The 19,222-nt window shown below is 39.5% G+C and overlaps 1 protein-coding gene across 2 annotated transcripts in view; it reads right to left on the bottom strand.

The window, feature by feature from the left end:
- Positions 1 to 19,222, bottom strand: part of LOC102224173 (contactin-associated protein-like 5) — a 200,423-nt gene that overhangs the window by 9,386 nt on the left and 171,815 nt on the right. For both annotated transcript variants that reach the window (XM_023336600.1, XM_023336601.1), the window contains exons 20-22: positions 10,649 to 10,782; positions 2,286 to 2,373; positions 1,896 to 2,096 (exon numbers count right to left, since the gene is read on the bottom strand). In XM_023336600.1, coding sequence (XP_023192368.1) covers positions 1,896 to 2,096; positions 2,286 to 2,373; positions 10,649 to 10,782 — 423 coding nt within the window. The remainder of the gene's footprint in view (positions 1 to 1,895; positions 2,097 to 2,285; positions 2,374 to 10,648; positions 10,783 to 19,222) is intronic.

The raw sequence follows: 19,222 nt of genomic DNA, 5'->3' as shown, positions 1-19,222 counted from the left end.
TGCGTGCATACTGTACATCTGATTAGTTTTTGTGTAACTCACTTTTCTAAATTCGTCCCTAAGCCAAGCTTTTATAAAAGCGTATGCATAAAAAATGTGCCATATAATATACCAATAAAATATATTCTAGTCTATTCTATTTTAATCTCTCAAACCATTCACAAAGCAATGGAGTTTTATGGATTTTATGAGTAAATGCACAAATTACACCCTCTCACCGATACATGACGTACAAACTACTAAACATGAGAAAAGATTTATTTTATTTATGTCAGATCTGCAGTTCTGAACAACAGAACCTCCCCATTGGTCCATACTTGTCCAGCAAAGGACACTTCAGGGACCAAAAAGATTTAGTCAGATTACAACACTAAGGCTGCATCATGATGAGCTCTCATCAAGGTTAGTCTTTTGTAATTAGCCTTTTTAAATGCCAAAGAAATGTGTTTAAATTGACTGCTCTAATAAGTAGGGGTGTGTGTGTGTGTGTGTGTGAAAGGGTGTGTGCCTTTGTGTTGCTTTGTGATGACCTGGCTTCCTGTTGAGGGTGTTTCCTTCCTCTTACCCAGTAGCTGCTGGAGACAGGGACCACCAAGTTAACAAGTCTGGCTTTGACAGTTACCAGGACAACAGCGCTTGCCTGGCCGCACAATTTTAATAGTAAAGTTTGGTCCTCGGGGGATTATGGTGTGTGGATGTTTTTCAGGAGCTGTTTTTGACTCTGTTAGTTCCAGGGCAATGAACTCTTAATGCCAGAACATTTTGGGCAATATTATGATCCCACCTTGGAATAGTTTAGGAATTCTCCCATCCTGTTCTAACATGACTGCAAACTAGTGCACAAAGCAAGTTCTATAAAAAGAAAAATGGTCGAGCTAGGAGCGGAAGAATTGGACTGGCTTGCACAGAGTCCTGCCCTCAACCTGAAAGAATCTTTGGGTGTGAAGACTTTGAGACAGGCCTTGTTGTCAAACATCACTATCAGACCTCAACATGCTCCTTTGATGAACTGCTCAGAAATATCCTACACACACTCCTAAACCCTGCAGAAATTCTTGCCAGAACAGTGAGAGTGAAAGGCTGAGCTGATATTATATTAAACTGCATTAAAAATGTGATGTCACTGTTAATGTGGGTCAGATGCCAGATAAGCAATATTATTGGAAATACAGTGTTATGTCTATGAACAGGATTTTTGTAAAGTTGTGAATAGGGGCTTAATAAATAGACTTAATTAAAATGATTCTCATGATGATATATCTGAAATGCCAGGATTATTTAGATGCTTTTGTTTCCTGAAAGATTTCCCTGTAATTTTTATAAAAATTAAAGGAGTGTAAAAATGTGATTAAAAGCCAAGCTGTCCACATTATGTATATATACATGCTCATGCCTTTTGTTCAATTGCTTTGGATGGAATTGTATTGCTTGAAATTTCTCAGTAGCATAAAGAGCTAATATATAAAGGGCCCACCACATTTTCTATCAAATCACAAAAGTCCTCCAGAGGAGATGACATGCAAGTTTATCTCTTGAATAGAGGGAAACAAAATGTTGTCAGCAGGAGACGGTGTCACCTTAAAACAAGGACAATCCGTCTGAGCTGTCGAGGTTTATTGTGTCATTAATTGATGACAAGATAAATGTGCACCAGAGGAAAAAAAACATCAGCAAACACCTGCTGGCTGATGGGCAGCCTAGAAGGCATCATATTTAGCTGCTTCACTGACTTTATGCCATCATTTAAGGACTGCTTAGCACTGAAACAACCTTACTCTGTTTGTTATAATGTACACAGGCTTGGCTTTGGGTGCATGAGCATAACTTCAATTTGTCAATTTGTCTACGCAATTTAAACTTTGTGCAGACCACACTTGTTTGTGTTAGAGTTTAACCTTGCAGAACGTGTGAGGTGGATTCAGCCAAAGCTCCACAATTTGATTGGACCAAAGGGCCACGAATAGTGATGAGGGAGCTTCCCCGATTGGTCAGTGCTGCCTTGAGTGGAGCAACATGGTTGAACTGCACTGAGGAGAGACAGCCGACGAAACCTTTGGAAGCAGCTTTCATCACCTCTTCACCAAAGCTGTCCATCCCTGCAGAGACACGGGTTAGAGGAGAAAAGACGAGCTGCTGTATGATTCATTTCTGTGAATCACATTAATTTCTGATTAAAATACCATCAGCAATGACAGAGGAATGGTGACAGGAAATGATGAATGGTTGCAACACAAGTATCATGGTGTGTGGTTTCTCAACACTTCTCCTTAGATTGGACAACTTACTGATGACTTTGCCCAGCGTCAAGGATCTGATTAAGATCAGCTCTGCATCAGATGACAGTGTGTACTTTCTGTGGATGTCCTGGTCGATCTGGTTGAGTGGAGAGAAATCAAATAACAAGGCAATTACACGAAATGTAAACCGATCTAACGGCTGCAGAATCAGCAGCTCACTATAATATTTTATAGATTGATATTTGTGTTCTCTGCAGTTTCACATAAAACCTTCTCTGCCCACAGCTGAGTGATTTTGACCTCTCTTCTCTGCTCTGCCATGCTGACTCAGATGCAATACTTAACACAATGACATGGATTGAAACACTGCAGAATTTTCTGTCCACTGCCATCAACGTACCAGGGTTCTTTACAAAGAAAACAGGTTTTAACATGTTTTCACTGCAGCTGATAAAGTTGTTGGAAGGCTGCAAGCTTAGCCACTTCTAATTATTCTAATAATTGTGTGTAAGTGATAAATTATCACTTATTTATCCTTCTGATCCAAAATGTAGGAGGAAAGAATAGATCACCTCCCCCAACCCATAGGAATTAGCCAGTAAGCAGCAACTAGGCTCTGTAAAGCAAATAAATCAGATAGGAACACAACAGAGCTTTAGACAGTGAGAGTGGCTTCATCTGCATGAAGCTAGACAGTCATTGAATAAGCTAAAGAACTATATAGCTGTCTGAAAACTAAGTCAAATCTATCAGCAATGATTTATTAATAATTTTATTCAAATGTTTTGGAGTTCTATGCTTGATATGATCTAAAAATTGTTCAACCAAGCCTGTGAAGGTTCGCTATCCTCCTGATATCCTGTCTGAATTCTGTCAGGTTTTGTTTTAAAGTGTAAACTTCTATATTTGGGGAAATTAATAAGAATAATATAAAAGTTTACAGACACACCACTACGACAGCAGATGACTCTGGGAATGTTAAAATTAGCAGTCCATCTACCAGCCAGCTATAATAGACACTCTGAAGACCTGCTGGTCTGAATGTGACACATAATGCATTTTAGCAAGATTTGGTCTTGTTCAGATCCTTCTGTGAGCCTTTTAGTTTAACTCCTTAACATTCACCTTAAAAACACTTTTATGTTGTCCAGTGGTCCATGAGGACACCGGTGTCATCATGACAGTTAAGGGGTGAAAGTGTGAAGGTTTCATTGTTGGAGGCAGATTTGACCTTCTGCCTTAGAGACATGTTCAGAGGTGAACATTGGGGGAGTTCACCTCTCCCCCAATGATTGATTCCAGGAACCTTGGAAAGGGCATCTGCAAACATCAGTTGTCAAATTTTGCCTCATATTCTCAACTGGATTTAGATTTGGATTTTGATCATTTTAACACCTGAACAAATCTTCAGTGTAATATACTGTATGATCTCAGAATGTGTCCCCAATGTGCTTATGGTGAAGTACAAACATGATTTGTATTATAGCCTATCAACAGTGACTTTCTTCTTGCCATTCAAATGTAAATGACAAATTATTCAAGTCTTCCCATTAGATCCTCTCACCTGAGTCTTCTCTTTAGTGAGAGAAGACTGGACCAACAGAAGAGTTACCATGCTCACCATGTGTGGCCTGTCAGTTTAGGTCTCCAGCAATGTCTTGGTAGGTTTGTAATTGTGTCAGACTCTTTCTTCCAGGTGAAGGATTAAACAGTGACCTATAAAAAGCTTGAAAATGAACCTACCCCTGCTTTAAACTTCTTCAAAAGCCTAAATTAAATGTTTATGGGTATGAATGCATTAGCATGGAAACAAGTAAACGTTTTAAAGACATTTTATCTGGTTTAAACTAAAGATGTTGCAAGATGTTAGAACTTAAAATAATTTCATTATAGCTCTCTTTGTTTGGCTGGTTCAAAAAGTTATGCTTTTTGCTTTGCTGATAGAAAATGTCAGACAGTGTTTCTACATTTGGTATTCTTACAACATCTGGGCATCAGGCCACTAAAACCACTTAGCAAAGGTCACAGGAAATGTGGTTACAAAGCAACATGACACCCACTGGAAACCTTTAGCTGACCTTCAGTGGCTTATCTTGTCATCCGGCTGCAGAGTACTTGTCTTGGGGTTGGTGGTAAAACAATCTTGATAACTGCTATGAAGAAAATTCCTTTCAACAATCGATGATAAGCTGATGAATGAATAATTTAGGACAAATGCATCTTCACTGTCTGGGTCAGTCATGTTGTGAGGAGTCTGTTGATCAGACAGGAGCAGCAAGGTTATAGCTAAACACGGTGAAAACACGCTTAAAGAAAACTTGTGATAAAGCATTATCCTCAGGCAGATGACAAGAGCTTGTGGTGAGTTTAAATCCAACTTGGACTCATTCTGTCTATCTTTGCAAAGAGTGTGTGACGAGAGATACTTTTGTACCACACTCAGCTACAGGACTGTGTGTGTTCAGGTAAGCTAATGAGTGAACTTCAGTCCCCACGAGCTTATTTTTGTTTCCCTTGTGCAAAGCTAATATTAGGTACACACTTCCAGAACATGTGAAATGGATTAAAAAAGACTGAAGTTTAAACAGAATAGAATTGACTATTCTATTTAAATAGTAAGTTCCTAGGGGAAATTCCAAAGTGTTATTTCTGAAGTATTTACATTAGTAAATACAAATGTAATCATACGTGATATAAAATGTATTTGACATTTTTTATATTCTTTACATAGATGAGTGTAATATTCTAAGTAATTTAATATGACCTAAATATAAAATAAATATGTTAAAAAAAATAAAAATCAATCTATAAATGAGTCCAGAGTAAACTTAGATTTAAAGACACTCAGAAATTGTCCAAGTTCAGATTTATTAGGAACAACTTGATTCTGTAGTCAGTCAGGTTACATTTAGATCCAATCATTACGTCACATATGACATATTATAAAAACATGTTGAAACTCAGCTTGTGTAAAACAATGTTAAAAAGATGAATAAATAAATTTAGATATTATTGACATCGTGATTATTGGTTTGAAAACATTACGTTGTTGGGCTGCAGCTCCCCTTTCAGTGCACCCTAAGAAGGAGACCAGTGAATGAAACACTGCATGCAATACAGCGGACAGTCAGACAATTTAGGAAAGGTGTTTTAGGTCAAACTGTCTTGTTTTTAGGTTCTCAGACCTGGAATTTGATTCCAAGAAAAATTTTTACATTTTTTACAATTTACAATTTCCTTTTATTTCTTTTAGCAAACATCTCCAAACATTGTTTTTGGAAAGTCTAAATTGATTATTTTTAATTATATATTATAACCATATTATTGATATTATTCTGTTTGTAGTGTCTTTGTATATTGGTGACCCACCCAATTGGCTATAATCTCTGGTTAAATAAGGTAATGATCATTTATTGTCCCGTAAAAACAAAGCAACAACTAAGTCTTTCGCAATAAGTAATAAATCAACTAATCGCATGATAAATTAAAGGGTAATTGACCTGTATTGTATAGCGCTTTATCAAGTCCAAAGGACTTTGAAGCACTTCGCACTACATTCAGTAACTCACCACTCACACACACCTTAAGCTACTGGATAGTAGCTACAGCTGCCCTGGGGCAGTCTGACAGAGGCAAGGCTGCCATGCACCTGTGCCACCTGTTGGGCTCTCTGACCACCACCAGCAGAAGAGGAGAGTGAAGTGTGTTGCCCAAGGACACAACAGAGGCGGACAGAGTGGGGAATTGAACCAGCAAATATTGGTATTAACCAGCCCATTTTTGAAGGACAATTTTGTTTACAGAAACTTTATAAATTTTTTTATTTGCTGTTTCTGCTGTTTGGTTTATTTATTTTGGCTATTTAAAATGTCTCCCAGTTCCAGTGTTAAATGTTCATTAAGATTTAAAGGTTATTGATCTTTTGAGAATGGCACTATTATGCCATTACCATTATATTACTTGAAAAGGTTATTATTTATTGTAATAACTTCTGGGTCAATTTATTTCACAGCAAAAGTTGCTATCATGACAGAACTACCAGAAAAAACTCAAACTGAGCACTCTGTTTAAATTGCGTCAGCACTTATTTTATTTATTTCGTTTCTTTTACTGCAAGCTACTGTACAACTTTGATCTTGTAGGCCTATGCAGAATCACTTGAGTCATTTTTGGATTCTGTGTTGCTTCTCATTCAGCAGACAGTAACTGAAAACATTCTTAGTGAGTCTCAAAGTCCAGCTACTCCTGGATATCATCAGGAAATCTCTTAACAAACAACATGGTGTGGACAATTATCTTTTCTCCATTAGGTTCTTGATGCATGAGGCTGAAGAAGAGTCAGTGAGTTGAATTCATGAATTCCATTTATTAATTCCAAAATACAGCTGATCCATTTTTCATGCTATCCTTATGGGCTAGCAGAGCAAAATGGCATCAAACAGCAGTTTGTAATTCCCTTTGTTAGCCTCTATTTAAGCTACACCCTAAAGAGGGCGTTCTCTGGTGTGTCATTTCCAGCTTTGCATGTGTCTGATATGTGAGTGCATGTAGGTATGTATGAGCATGTAAATAGCTAAAAGAGATAAAGGAAAACAGAATTATTAATTCTCAACAACAGCAATACAATTAGATTCTGTTGAAAGGACCCTAGCCATTCATTTACCACCTTAGTCCTATTTGATGTTGTGGGAATCAGTTTCAAATGAACAAAACAGAACAAAACTACAGCAGACACTTCTGCTATTTAAATGTACATTTATAAAGATATGTCTAATGTTTGTGAATTTCTTGAAATTTCTCACATTCTTGTCCAAATCAAAATTTCTGCAAGCTTGCTGATGGTCTTTTAAGGTTTTTCTTTAAGTGGTGGCAGCTCATTCATATTTGTGCTTTTTATAGATTCTATGAGTTATTGTGAACAGGTGATTTTTAAGCATGAGGTGACTGAGACAGAAAGATTGGGGACAGAATGAGGAGTTACATCTCCTTGGGGAATATACATTTACAATAACATCCGCAAATGTGGAGTTATTTAGCCAACACACCCCACTGGAGGACACCAGCTGTGAGGAACAAGACAACCAGACTATTCATCCTGTAAAGCCAATCTAGGACCATTCATCGAGTGGGCAACCTGTGGCGTAGGGGCAAAATCAAATGTGAAACTTTCTTGAGTGTCCTGGAGTGGAAGAATGACTGTAGTAAAACACATAAAGACTTCAAAGCCACATGACGTAAACCCCATTTGTGTTTTCTTTGTAAAGTTACAATAGTTTGGTGAAGTACTTTTCAAAGAATATTGAATGCCTTGAATCAGAATTTTTTTTTTTCTGTATTGTGTGATTATGGTCCCATGTAATTTTTACAACACCTCATCTACCTTGAAAGGGCGGTATTATGTATTCTCCAGGCACATAGTGCCATTTTTTAGCACAGCCACGTAACCATGTTAGCTTCAAATCCTGTTTGATTTCTTTTAAATCAAACAGGATTTAAAAGAAATTTGACTTTGCAATTTAACACCTTGAAATTGGGCCTCTGTCTCTTTAAGAAGCTTTACACACTCCTTCTATAGAAGAAGAAGAATTACTTTATTCATCCCAGCAGGGAAATTATTTCGCAGTTACAGCAAGAATTTTTTATACACAGATTAACACACACACACGACAGGAGCTGCGTCTGCAGGCAGCCAGCTGAGCCGGCGCCATTTTTGAAGGAGAACATGCGGCAAAGGTCATCGGGACCGGGAGTCGAACCCGCGATGTCCTCGGGTCTAAGGCCTCCAAATGTGGGGCGTGCTAACCCCCTGCCCCACCACAGCACGCCCCCATAGCACATAATCATAACAATGTTCCAACATTATTCTGTTTACAACTGTTCTTAGGAGCATTGGGCTGAGAAGTAGTTAACATGACAAGCTCAGCAGACTCGCAGTTCCACCAGGTGTTTGGTAATTGCTGCTGTCACTAGTCTGGAGGAGCTGAATGGGGGAATCGTGTGATAGTGGTGCTCTGTGGGGCAGAAACTTGACTGGAGACTGCAGCTTAGGTGAGGCTTTGGATAAATAGGCAACACATGTTATCAGCAAGTGTTTAGACACCTCTGAATGGTTGCCATGGAGGATTAAATAATTCTCAAACATGCATGAAAGATTCAGGGGAACGCTGCCAGTAAGTTTTTGATGAGAGAATGACAAAAAAAGATAGTAGAACTCTCAACTAAGTCGATTTTACATCCAGGCACCACATGAGTCAGTGGTGGAGAAGCAGCACCACAAACTGAGGCTACGTTCTCAAAACTCAGTAACAAAGGCCATTTGCTTCCCCTTTTTCTTCACATTTATTAATGTCAAACTGCTGTAAAATAAAGGCCACTAGTATTTTCTCACTTATTTACCTTAATATATCAGATCATCATAATATGAATTCATTTTCATTTTTCTGGAAAATATAATGTATTTAAAAAGCTATTATTATTTAGTTTATTTAATGAAGAAAAAACTGTCTATTTTTGTTGCATTCTAGCCACACCAAGACCTAAATACTATCTAACCCATAGAACCAGACAATCGTTATAGTAGAACCACTAAAAACAGATCTGACAGCAAAGATCCTACAAAGGATCTTTTAGCCTTAAGTTAAGTACAACTTTAAGTTCGAGTTTGAGGTTTAAGTTCATAAACCAAACTTAAGATATATAAAAATAGATGATAATCAAGGTATCTTAAATTTCTCAATCTCTAAGGGTTGCAAACTGTTTCTAAGGCTTTAGGACTCCAGCAGACAGCACTGAGACTCATTACTTACAAAAGGAAAAGGCATGGAGAACTTTTCCAGGAGGGACAAACCTATCAAAATAACTCCAAGAGTGCATCAACGATTCATTCAGGAGGTCATAGAAGAACCCAGAACATCTGAAGCATCACAAGCCTGATTTCAGTTAAGGCCAGATAAAGCCAGTGTTATGGTCAAAGAGAAAGCAAAAATGGCACCAATGGGAAAATTCTATAACACCAAGGCCCATGTTGTATTTTCCAAAAAAAAAAAAAAAAAACAGCTTGATGACCCCCAATAGTTTTGGGAGAATTTCGGCAAAGAATAGTTTCCAAAACTCTATAAAGATAAAAGTGGAAAGTTTTGGAGAGTGTGTATTCCCAGCCCATTCTCACTCCCTACTCGTCATATATTTACGCATGGGACGGTCCGTCCTCGTCGCATATTGACGCGCAGGGTACCCCTTTTGCATCAATATGTGACGCGAGGTGTTTTACCCTATGCCTTACCGTAATTTTTGCCCTAAACCTAACCAAATCGTCGGGTTTTGAAGTGTCGGCAGCGGTTGCGAGAATCCTTCGCTTCAATAATCCACGTAAAACATGTGACCTACCCAAATCTTCAACATGTGACGCTGAAAGACCCTGCCCAGGTCGTCACATATTGACACAAAGGGGGTACCCTTCACGTCAATATGTGACGCATGGTTAGAAATCGTCCCAACTCGTCAATATATGACGAGTTGGCAGTGAGAATGTGTTGGTATTCCATAACACCTTACATAACTGATACAGCATTTCAAAAAAAGAACACCATACTGGAAGTCAAACTTATTGAGGGCAGTGTGACAGTCTGGCTGACAGTCTTCTTTGGCTACTTCCCCAAAGAAGAGTTATATTAAATTTCTCCACAGCGACATAAAAGATTCACTTCTGGCTATCGCAAAGTTGAAGATAACAGTTCTTGTTGGCAATGCAATCAGTTTTTATTTTTTTCAATAATTTGTGACATCAGAATTTATAACTGCTTTTTTAGTCATGTTATCTTTGTGTGATATTAAAATGGGTTTGATGATCTGAAACATTTAAGTGTGACAAATAGAGTTAATGTGTTAACTTAAGTTCGGGAGCTGGGCCATGCCCAAACCGCACCTCTAATTTTCCAGTCAGCCTATTTATAATCTGCTCACCCACTCATTTCAGTCTGTTACGTTTCATCAACCCCGCCCTCCCTTACCCTTTGTCTCTTTCATTTCATCCTTCTTCATTCATAAAAAAATGCTTTGCTACCTTTTTTGCTGCAGGTCTCCTCTGAGGGGTCCTATGCAGGCTTGGGGAAATAAGAGGAACCGTTTCCCGAAGGCCAAACCCCTATATAGAGTCTTCACCTCCTAAACCCTCCATCATTCTCCCCAGATAACCAAATTAACAATTCATTTCTTCATCCCCTCATCATTACTCCCTTCTATCCCTTCATCCATACATCCCTTGATTCCTCATCCATCAATAAATCTTTAAACATATATCTTTGTGGTGTGGTCTTTGCTAGTGAAACAGTAAAAAGAGAAGGAAGTGTTTGAGTAGGAGAGATTCTATTTTATAGCTCTGCAGTTTAACTACACAGATGCTCATTACTCACCTGCACATAGAGGTTTTTGCCAACTCTGTGGATTCTGATTCGATGGAGACGCCCATCTGCCAGATTTTTGGGGGTAGGATTGAACACATCTGGACTTCTCTCTGTCTGAAGATGATACCAGATCTGAAGGCTTCCTAGACAGAAAACAGAAAAAAAACATGTATGAACATGTTGCACATCTTTGCAGAAATCATTAGCACCTTGTCATAATTGACTTATCATCTTACTCAGTGTGCTAACTGCAATGTGTTATTTTGAACTTCAGAGAATTAGATTCTCAAACACTTCTTTCAAACAGGTTTGTTCCTCATTTGTCACCAAACTCAAACCCTTTGAGATGCAGGAAACAGGCATCTGCTGTTCGTTAACAAATACTTATGAAAGGTACAAAACTTCCTCTCTGAAGTTCAGAATATTCTTAACCCTTTGAAGGACAAATGGGCAGGCTAAGCTAGAGTCTCATTAATTTAAATCTGTCAGAAGTCAGTAAGAGCCATTTCTACAATATCTAATATCGAGATTTTTGGTGGCTTTGGAATTGAGGATTCACCATTCTGAAACAGCATTGAAAGAATAGGAGGTTAGTGAGCAGCAGAAAATTCCTAAGATTTTCTGCAGTGGGCCTAGAGAAGCAGCTTTGTCATCCATTGAATCAGATTTATGGGTGTACCAGAAACACGATTTAAAGGTTTCAGCTTGGGACTTTTGCATATAAAAACTCATTTATTTTAAACTTAGCTTTAAATTTCTTACAGAAATGTTATATGAGGATGGCATTCTTTTTGTGAGATTGATTTATATCAAGGTTTCCCTTGGCATCAAAGTAGACAGGTTGAAGAATGAAATATGAACCCCTATTGATATGACCTTTGGCCTTATGTGCATTTGCAAAGTCTTTTGATTTGTCTTGTTTATAAAAGATGCATTAATAATGAACTTATTAGCTTTTTAAACTTACAGACTACATGTCCACAGAAAGTAGTGACTTGTTTCCAAAACTCCTTAGCATGTACTGTGTTATTATGAACTGTCTACTTATAGAGTTCAGAATAAGTTTGTGTTCCTTCAAGCAAAATATCATACTTTCCACCTATTTTGAAGTCAACAAATATTTTTCTCATAGCTTCTCACTTCAGAACTGAACAAGTCGATATGTGCTCAGTGTTCCTGGTTTTAACACGCACACACTCAGACAGCTGCTGCCAGATCAAAGAGTCAGAAAGCTATGCATTGTCAAGTGGAGCTGGGTCAATATTACAATTCCCAGAGTGTAAGTGAAGGGCTTTGTGTTGTGATTCATTTCAGAAACTGAGAGTGCTCCACCAGATGAAGGTCACCGTGGATAAAGTGTCTTCTTGCCCTTCACTGTTTACGGAGGCCTGAGGGACACGGGTGTTCTGCTTTAACACACAAGAGTGGATTAGGAGGGTGGCTAAAAACTGCACAAAGGTGCTACATATGTCACTCAATATCATGCTGTCGAGTGTGGATACAGCTTAAACAGTGGCGGCTTAATGCTTCGAGGGCTGTCATGTGTCAGAAACAGAAAATGCTGGGACACTAGGCTGACAGCAAGTAACTAGCATCACAAATACAACAGCCTACCTCTGAAAAGTGCTGCACAGTGTGATAGCTCTGGTGAAGCACAGTAGAGTGGTTTTTCCCACTCTTTTTTTTTGCTAAAGAATTTGAAGGCCATGAGAAATCCAATGAAGGAAGAGATGCAGAAGAGGAGCGAAAGCATAGAGGTCAAATCTTTTCATTTGCCTATGAACACAAACCTGCGGGGGAGACTGCAGCATTGTTCAGGCAGCAGATGGAAGATCAGCTTCCTGCTCTTGGCCACTGGAGCACCTGTGTCTCATCTGTCATATATATATATATATATATATATATATATATATATATATATATATATATATATATGGAAAAGACGGTTAGAGGCTAAAATCAAGGTATCAAGGAGGGAAGTGAGCCAACTGTCAGAGCTCCACAAGGGTACAATGAAAAGACCAGTACCCAGAAAGTACAGGCAGATGCCCATACCTGAAGCACTCGAAACTGCCAAACAGAGGCTCCAAGCCTTGGCCAGCCGCCTAAAGAGATACACAAGGGAGAATGAATCCAGAAGGATTAACCGGCTCTTCTCCACTCAACCAGCTAAGGTGTACTCTCAATGGCAGGGTAATAACAACAGAGTAGACCCACCAAGGCTGGAGACTGAACAATACTGGAAAGGCATATGGGAAAGGGAGGCGTCCCACAATAGCAATGCACAGTGGTTGATCTCTCTACGAGAGGACCATAATAACCTCCCTGAGCAAGCCTTGGTAACCATCACTGTGACAGATGTCCAAGAAAGAGTCTCAGGTATGAAAAACTGGACAGCACCAGGGCCTGACATGATCCATGCCTACTGGCTAAAGAAACTCACTGCCCTCCATGAGCGACTGGCAGACCAAATGAACCAGCTGCTACAAAGTGGGACTCACCCTGAATGGTTAACTGAAGGGCGGACAATCCTAATCCAGAAGGATCCATCAAAGGGTCCAGTCCCACCCAACTACCGACCAATAACCTGCCTCTCCACAACATGGAAGCTCATGTCAGGCATCATAGCGGCCAAGATAAGCAAACACATGGATAAACACATGAGCACGGCACAGAAAGGTATCGGTGTAAATAGCAGAGGAGCCAAACACCAACTCCTCGTAGACCGCACAGTTGCCCGAGACTGCAAAACCCGACACACCAACCTGTGCATGGCTTGGATTGATTACAAGAAAGCCTATGACTCAATGCCGCATACTTGGATCATTGAATGCTTAGAGATGTATAACATCAACAGGACTCTGAGAGCCTTCATTGCAAACTCGATGAAGCTGTGGAAAACCACCCTTGAAGCCAACTGCAAACCACTTGCACAAGTGTCCATCAAATGTGGCATATACCAAGGAGATGCTCTGTCCCCGCTACTGTTCTGCATAGGCCTGAACCCCCTCAGCCAAATTATCAACAAGACTGGCTACGGATACCGACTCAAAAATGGGGCCAACATCAGCCACCTTCTCTATATGGATGACATCAAGCTGTATGCCAAGAGTGAGCGAGACATCGACTCACTGATCCACACCACCAGGATCTACAGCACGGACATTGGGATGTCATTCGGACTAGAGAAGTGTGGTCGGCTGATCACAAAGAGGGGGAAGGTCATCCGCACAGAAGGGGTCTCACTCCCAGAAGGAACAATAGCAGACATAGAGGACAGTTACAAGTACCTAGGTATACCACAAGCAAATGGCAACCTCGATGAGGTCACAAGGAAAGGAGCCACAGCTAAATACCTCCAACGAATAAGGCAAGTCCTGAGAAGCCAGCTCAATGGCAAGAACAAAATCCGCGCAATAAACAGCTATGCCCTGCCAGTAATCAGATACCCTGCTGGAATAATTAGCTGGCCAAAGGAGGAGATAAAAGCCACTGATATTAAGACTAGAAAACTACTAACAATGCATGGAGGATTCCATCCCAAATCCAGCACCCTGAGACTGTACACGAGCCGCAAGGAAGGAGGCAGAGGACTAGTGAGTGTGAGAACCACAGTCCAGGACGAAACAACTAAGATCCATAAATACATCAGGGACAAAGCCTCAACAGACAATGTGCTCAGTGAATATCTCAGACAACAGGGAACGGAGGTTGAGGTGCCAGAGATACCATCATGGCAGGACAAGCCCCTACATGGGATGTACCACCAGCAAATAACCCAAGTGGCTGATATCAGTAAATCCTACCAATGGCTGGAAAAAGCTGGACTCAAGGACAGCACAGAGGCCCTCATCCTGGCCGCCCAGGAACAGGCCCTAAACACCAGAGCAATAGAGGCCCAGATATACCACACCAGACAAGACCCAAGGTGTAGGTTGTGCAAGGAGGCCCCTGAGACAGTCCAGCACATAACAGCAGGGTGCAAGATACTGGCAGGGAAAGCGTACATGGAACGACATAACCAAGTTGCAGGCATAGTGTACAGAAACATCTGTGCAGAATATGGACTGGAAACCCCGGGATCAAAGTGGGAAACACCCCCAAAGGTGGCGGAGAACGCCAGAGCTAAGATCCTGTGGGACTTCCAGATCCAGACAGACAAAATGGTAATGGCGAACCAACCAGACATTGTCGTAGTGGATAAACAACAGAGGAAAGCCGTTGTGATAGATGTAGCAATACCAAGCGACTGCAACATCAGGAAAAAGGAGCACGAGAAACTAGAGAAATACCAGGGCCTCAGGGAGGAACTGGAGAGGGCCTGGAAGGTGAAGACCACAGTGGTGCCTGTGGTCATCGGGGCCCTCGGGGCAGTCACCCCCAAACTGGACCAATGGCTACAACAGATCCCAGGAACAACATCAGACATCTCAGTCCAGAAATGTGCAGTCCTTGGCACAGCCAAGATACTGCGCAGAACCCTCAAGCTCCCAGGCCTCTGGTAGAGGACCCGAGCTCAGAGGATAAGAACCACCCGCGGTGGGTGAGAAGGGAATTAAATATATATATATATATATGTATGTATGTGTGTATATATATATATATATATATATATATATATATATATATATATATATATATATATGTATGTATGTGTGTATATATATATATATATATATATATATATATATATATATATATATATATATATATATAGATAGATAGATAGATAGATAGATAGATAGATAGATAGATAGATAGATAGATAGATAGATAGATAGATAGATAGATAGATAGATAGGTAGGTAGGTAGGTAGGTAGGTAGGTAGGTAGGTAGGTAGGTAGGTAGGTAGGTAGGTAGGTAGATAGATAGATAGATAGATAGATAGATAGATAGATAGATAGATAGATAGATAGATAGATAGATAGATAGATAGATAGATATTATATGGGTGTGTGTGCGTGTTGAAAAAGTTGTATTTGCTTCAGCTTATAATTAGCAAGTTGCCAGTCACATTTGTTATTCTAGAGTTGATTTCATTATTCATATTTATTTATCTCAAAAGAAGACACAGGAGAAGGAACAGACAAAGAACTGAGGACACATGATTTAAAAACTGTATTTAAACACAAACAGGCTGGTCAGCTGGTCATTTTAAAATCATCTGGGTCTTCTGTTATTTTCTGTCAGTCATGACAGAACCCTTCATGACCCCTTCATGGAAAATTAAAAAGTTCTTTGTGTCTTTGAACATGGTGGGATTGTTCACATATCAATGCTACGAAATGCGGCATAAATGAATCCAGAGAGGTTTTTTAATCTGCCAACCTCCCTCTTCTCCCACAGCTCCGTTTTCTCATCAAACATCTTTATGGCGCATGTAAACCACCTCCATTTTATGATAGCATAGAAATGTTTTTCTTTCAGTATTGACTTATTACATAAAGATTAGAATGGGTTCTGGGCTTCTGCATGTGTCCTTGAATGGGCTTCTGTTTGTTGATTATCCATCGTGTTAACTGGAGTTCAGGAGGATTACAGCTGGATCCTTCCACACTGAGTGGATTCTATTTTCCCCACTATCTCCATCCGCCTCCAAGTGAACTCTCTGAGTGTTAAGTGGACCAATTCACAGTCAAAGAAGCTATCTCCAGTGTAATTATGCAAGATCATTTGGTTACCATGACGACACATTTGTCTGAGTTTGAGAGTGAAGGTATTTTTTGTGATAAGCAACGAGTAAAAATTCAAAATCAGGGAGACAAAATCAAAGAAAAGATGTGTGCTCTGAGCAGCATGAGACACGGCCTTCATGACACAGGCATTTCCAGATACAGCTATATTATTTTTAATAGTTTTGTCAATGCAACATAATTAAAGTACATCTTTCCAAAGGGTGCACCAACAAGCTGTGGGTTGGTTAGGGTGAGCGTAATGACTGACTGGATGCTGGTCCAGCTGTCACAGCAGGGTTGAACTCTCTGTCATCTCTATCAAAAACACCTGCACAGTTTAATGGCATCAAACACAAAAGCTCTGCAGTTGTTCTGTTCGACCAAAGCATCAACCTGTTCCAGTCACTGTAATTCAGCTTTATTTTTACCTTTTAGATCATCATGGTTGGCTGTGCTGTGCTGGACTAGAGAAAATAGAGTTTCGTCATGTTTGTAACTCACATCAGAGATAAACATTTTCTGGAGTCAGTAACAATCTTCTTGTAACTTCTTTCTGAATATTTGCCACTCTGCCTTATCAAAACTGTTTGTGTTAAATTTAAAGTATGCTTTTAAAAATTAATGAACCATGGACATAAGCATGTTTGATTAAACAGCTTTCCTTGTGGATCAAGAAGCCGAAGCAGCATCCTGAATTATGTGCAACCTGGAACACAGAATCAGAGAACCGGGAGCAACGAGGCTGATTAGAAATCCCAGCAGTGCGGTGTATACAGCTTTACATACTGACTTGGAATAATCTCTGTGAGGAAATTGTCTTGTTTACACACACTTCCAGATATCCTCCTGATAAAAGGATCCATGAATGTATACTTTCGCTTTTAAATGAAAAAAGTTCTGTAGGAAAAAAAGGATTTTCTCCCTTTCAGATTTCTAATGTTGCTTTCTGTTTCAACTAAATGCTTTTGACCATCAAACAAGAATTAATATTAGACAAAGAAAACATTAGTAAATAAAAAATAAGGATTTTAATGTTAAGAGGAAAACTAATGCAAACTAATCTGTTCCTTTTGGAAAATGTATTGCCTCCCAAATCTAGTAACTGGTTATGCTACAATTGGTGATTTCAAAAAAGCCACCAAGCACTTTGATAACTGGCAGTGCGTCTTTAACATCACTATGGACACATTATGGCCCACTTCCCTTTAAAGAATTAATTCATTTTATCTGCTAGAGACTTTTCTGGTATTACATACCTATATCAGGCCAACCCACAGCATTGATTTAAGTTCAGATTCTGATACATCTAATCCAAATCCAAATGAATGTTTTTGACTCATTCCTGGGTAGACCTGTTTCAGATTAAGATCACAAACTGATATTTGGATATTCTCCCCTTGAACTAGACAGCAGAATTCACAATGATGATTCCATCATCACAGGAGGCCCTCATGGGCCATCAGTATCGGAATCGGCAGAAACAACCTGATCGGAGCATTCCTAGTCCACATAGAACAGGGGTGTCAAACTCCAGTCCTCGAGGCCCACTGTCCTGCAACTTTTAGATGTGCCTCTGCTGCACCACACCTGAATAGAATAATTAGGTCATTAAGGCTCTGGAGAACTGATCTACACAAGGAGGAGGTAATTAAGCCATTTCATTTCAGTGTTTTGTAGCTGTGGCACATCTAAAAACTGCAGGACTGCGGCCCTTGAGGACTGGAGTTTGACACCTGTGACATAGAATATGGAAGATGTGTGAAAGACATTTCCAGTTCCCATGGTCCCTGAATGCAACTGCCATTGTCTATCTGTTGTAGTGAGCTCCCTCGTCATTCGAGATCATGTCTTAAGGCAAAACCAGGGCCAAAAGTTTGAAACTAAAAAAGAAAACTTTGAATCTGAAAAGAAGTTTTGACATTTTTTTCAGTTTCAAGTTTCTATTTTCAGTTGCAATTTTGTTTTAGTTTCAAAACTTTTTTTTTCAGTTTCAAACCTTTTTTTGTTAACACTTTATGGTCCCAATTTAGCTCCATGTGGGACGTGGATGGGAGAGGGAAATGCTTGGTTTTGAGACTGACTGGTTGCCACGAGAGATTCAAGGATTTCTCAAACGTGCCTGACAGAATCAAGGCAACACTCCAGGTATGTGTTTGATGAACAAATAACATTATCATGTAAAGCTCAAAAAAGTCCATTTTAAATACTGCCCCTTTAACAAATGGAGCAGGAGAGTTACATTTTTACACAGGTCTAGAAATATGTAGATAGCTTTTTTAAATGAATTTATGAAGTCATTATTTGAAAATATCTTTTTGTACTAGGATCATGTTTAATGATTAATGTTAAACATGTTAAAAAAAACAGCAAATACATTAGAGAAATGTGAGGAGCTAAATCCTGCTGCACATCATATAGGCAGGACTCCACTGTCTTTACCATTAACCTTTCACAATAATGTACCGACTGCATGAAGCTTTTTAAATGTCAAACAACCTGTTTATCTTTTCTGCCCTGTGATTATAGTATTTTATTTCACTTGACTTGAATTGAAATGTCTGTGGTCAGAGAGCTGCTGGTCTTTATATGACAGCAGGAGATAAATGTTGGGCAGCTTTGCATCTGTCGATTTGTTTTCTCATCTGTGAGAGGCTGCAGTGCACACAGGAGCAGAACGCTGAAGATATATAAACACAGACACTACTCACTTCAGTAATTAAGAAATCAACGAAGAGAAGTGTAGATTAGTCACTATTCATGTAGATGCAGCTTATTTCAGTCACAACATAACAGCCAGTTAACATGACAGTGATTCTATCACTTCCTGACAATATTGCATCAGCACAGACTGTATCCTAGTTTCAATAAATAGACTCCTGCTTTCACATCATTTTCATGATGAAGCTG

Source organism: Xiphophorus maculatus, chromosome 7 (assembly GCF_002775205.1).
Source record: "Xiphophorus maculatus strain JP 163 A chromosome 7, X_maculatus-5.0-male, whole genome shotgun sequence".
Classification (NCBI taxonomy): Eukaryota; Metazoa; Chordata; class Actinopteri; order Cyprinodontiformes; family Poeciliidae; genus Xiphophorus; species Xiphophorus maculatus.
This window is presented reverse-complemented; position numbering and strand designations above follow the sequence as displayed.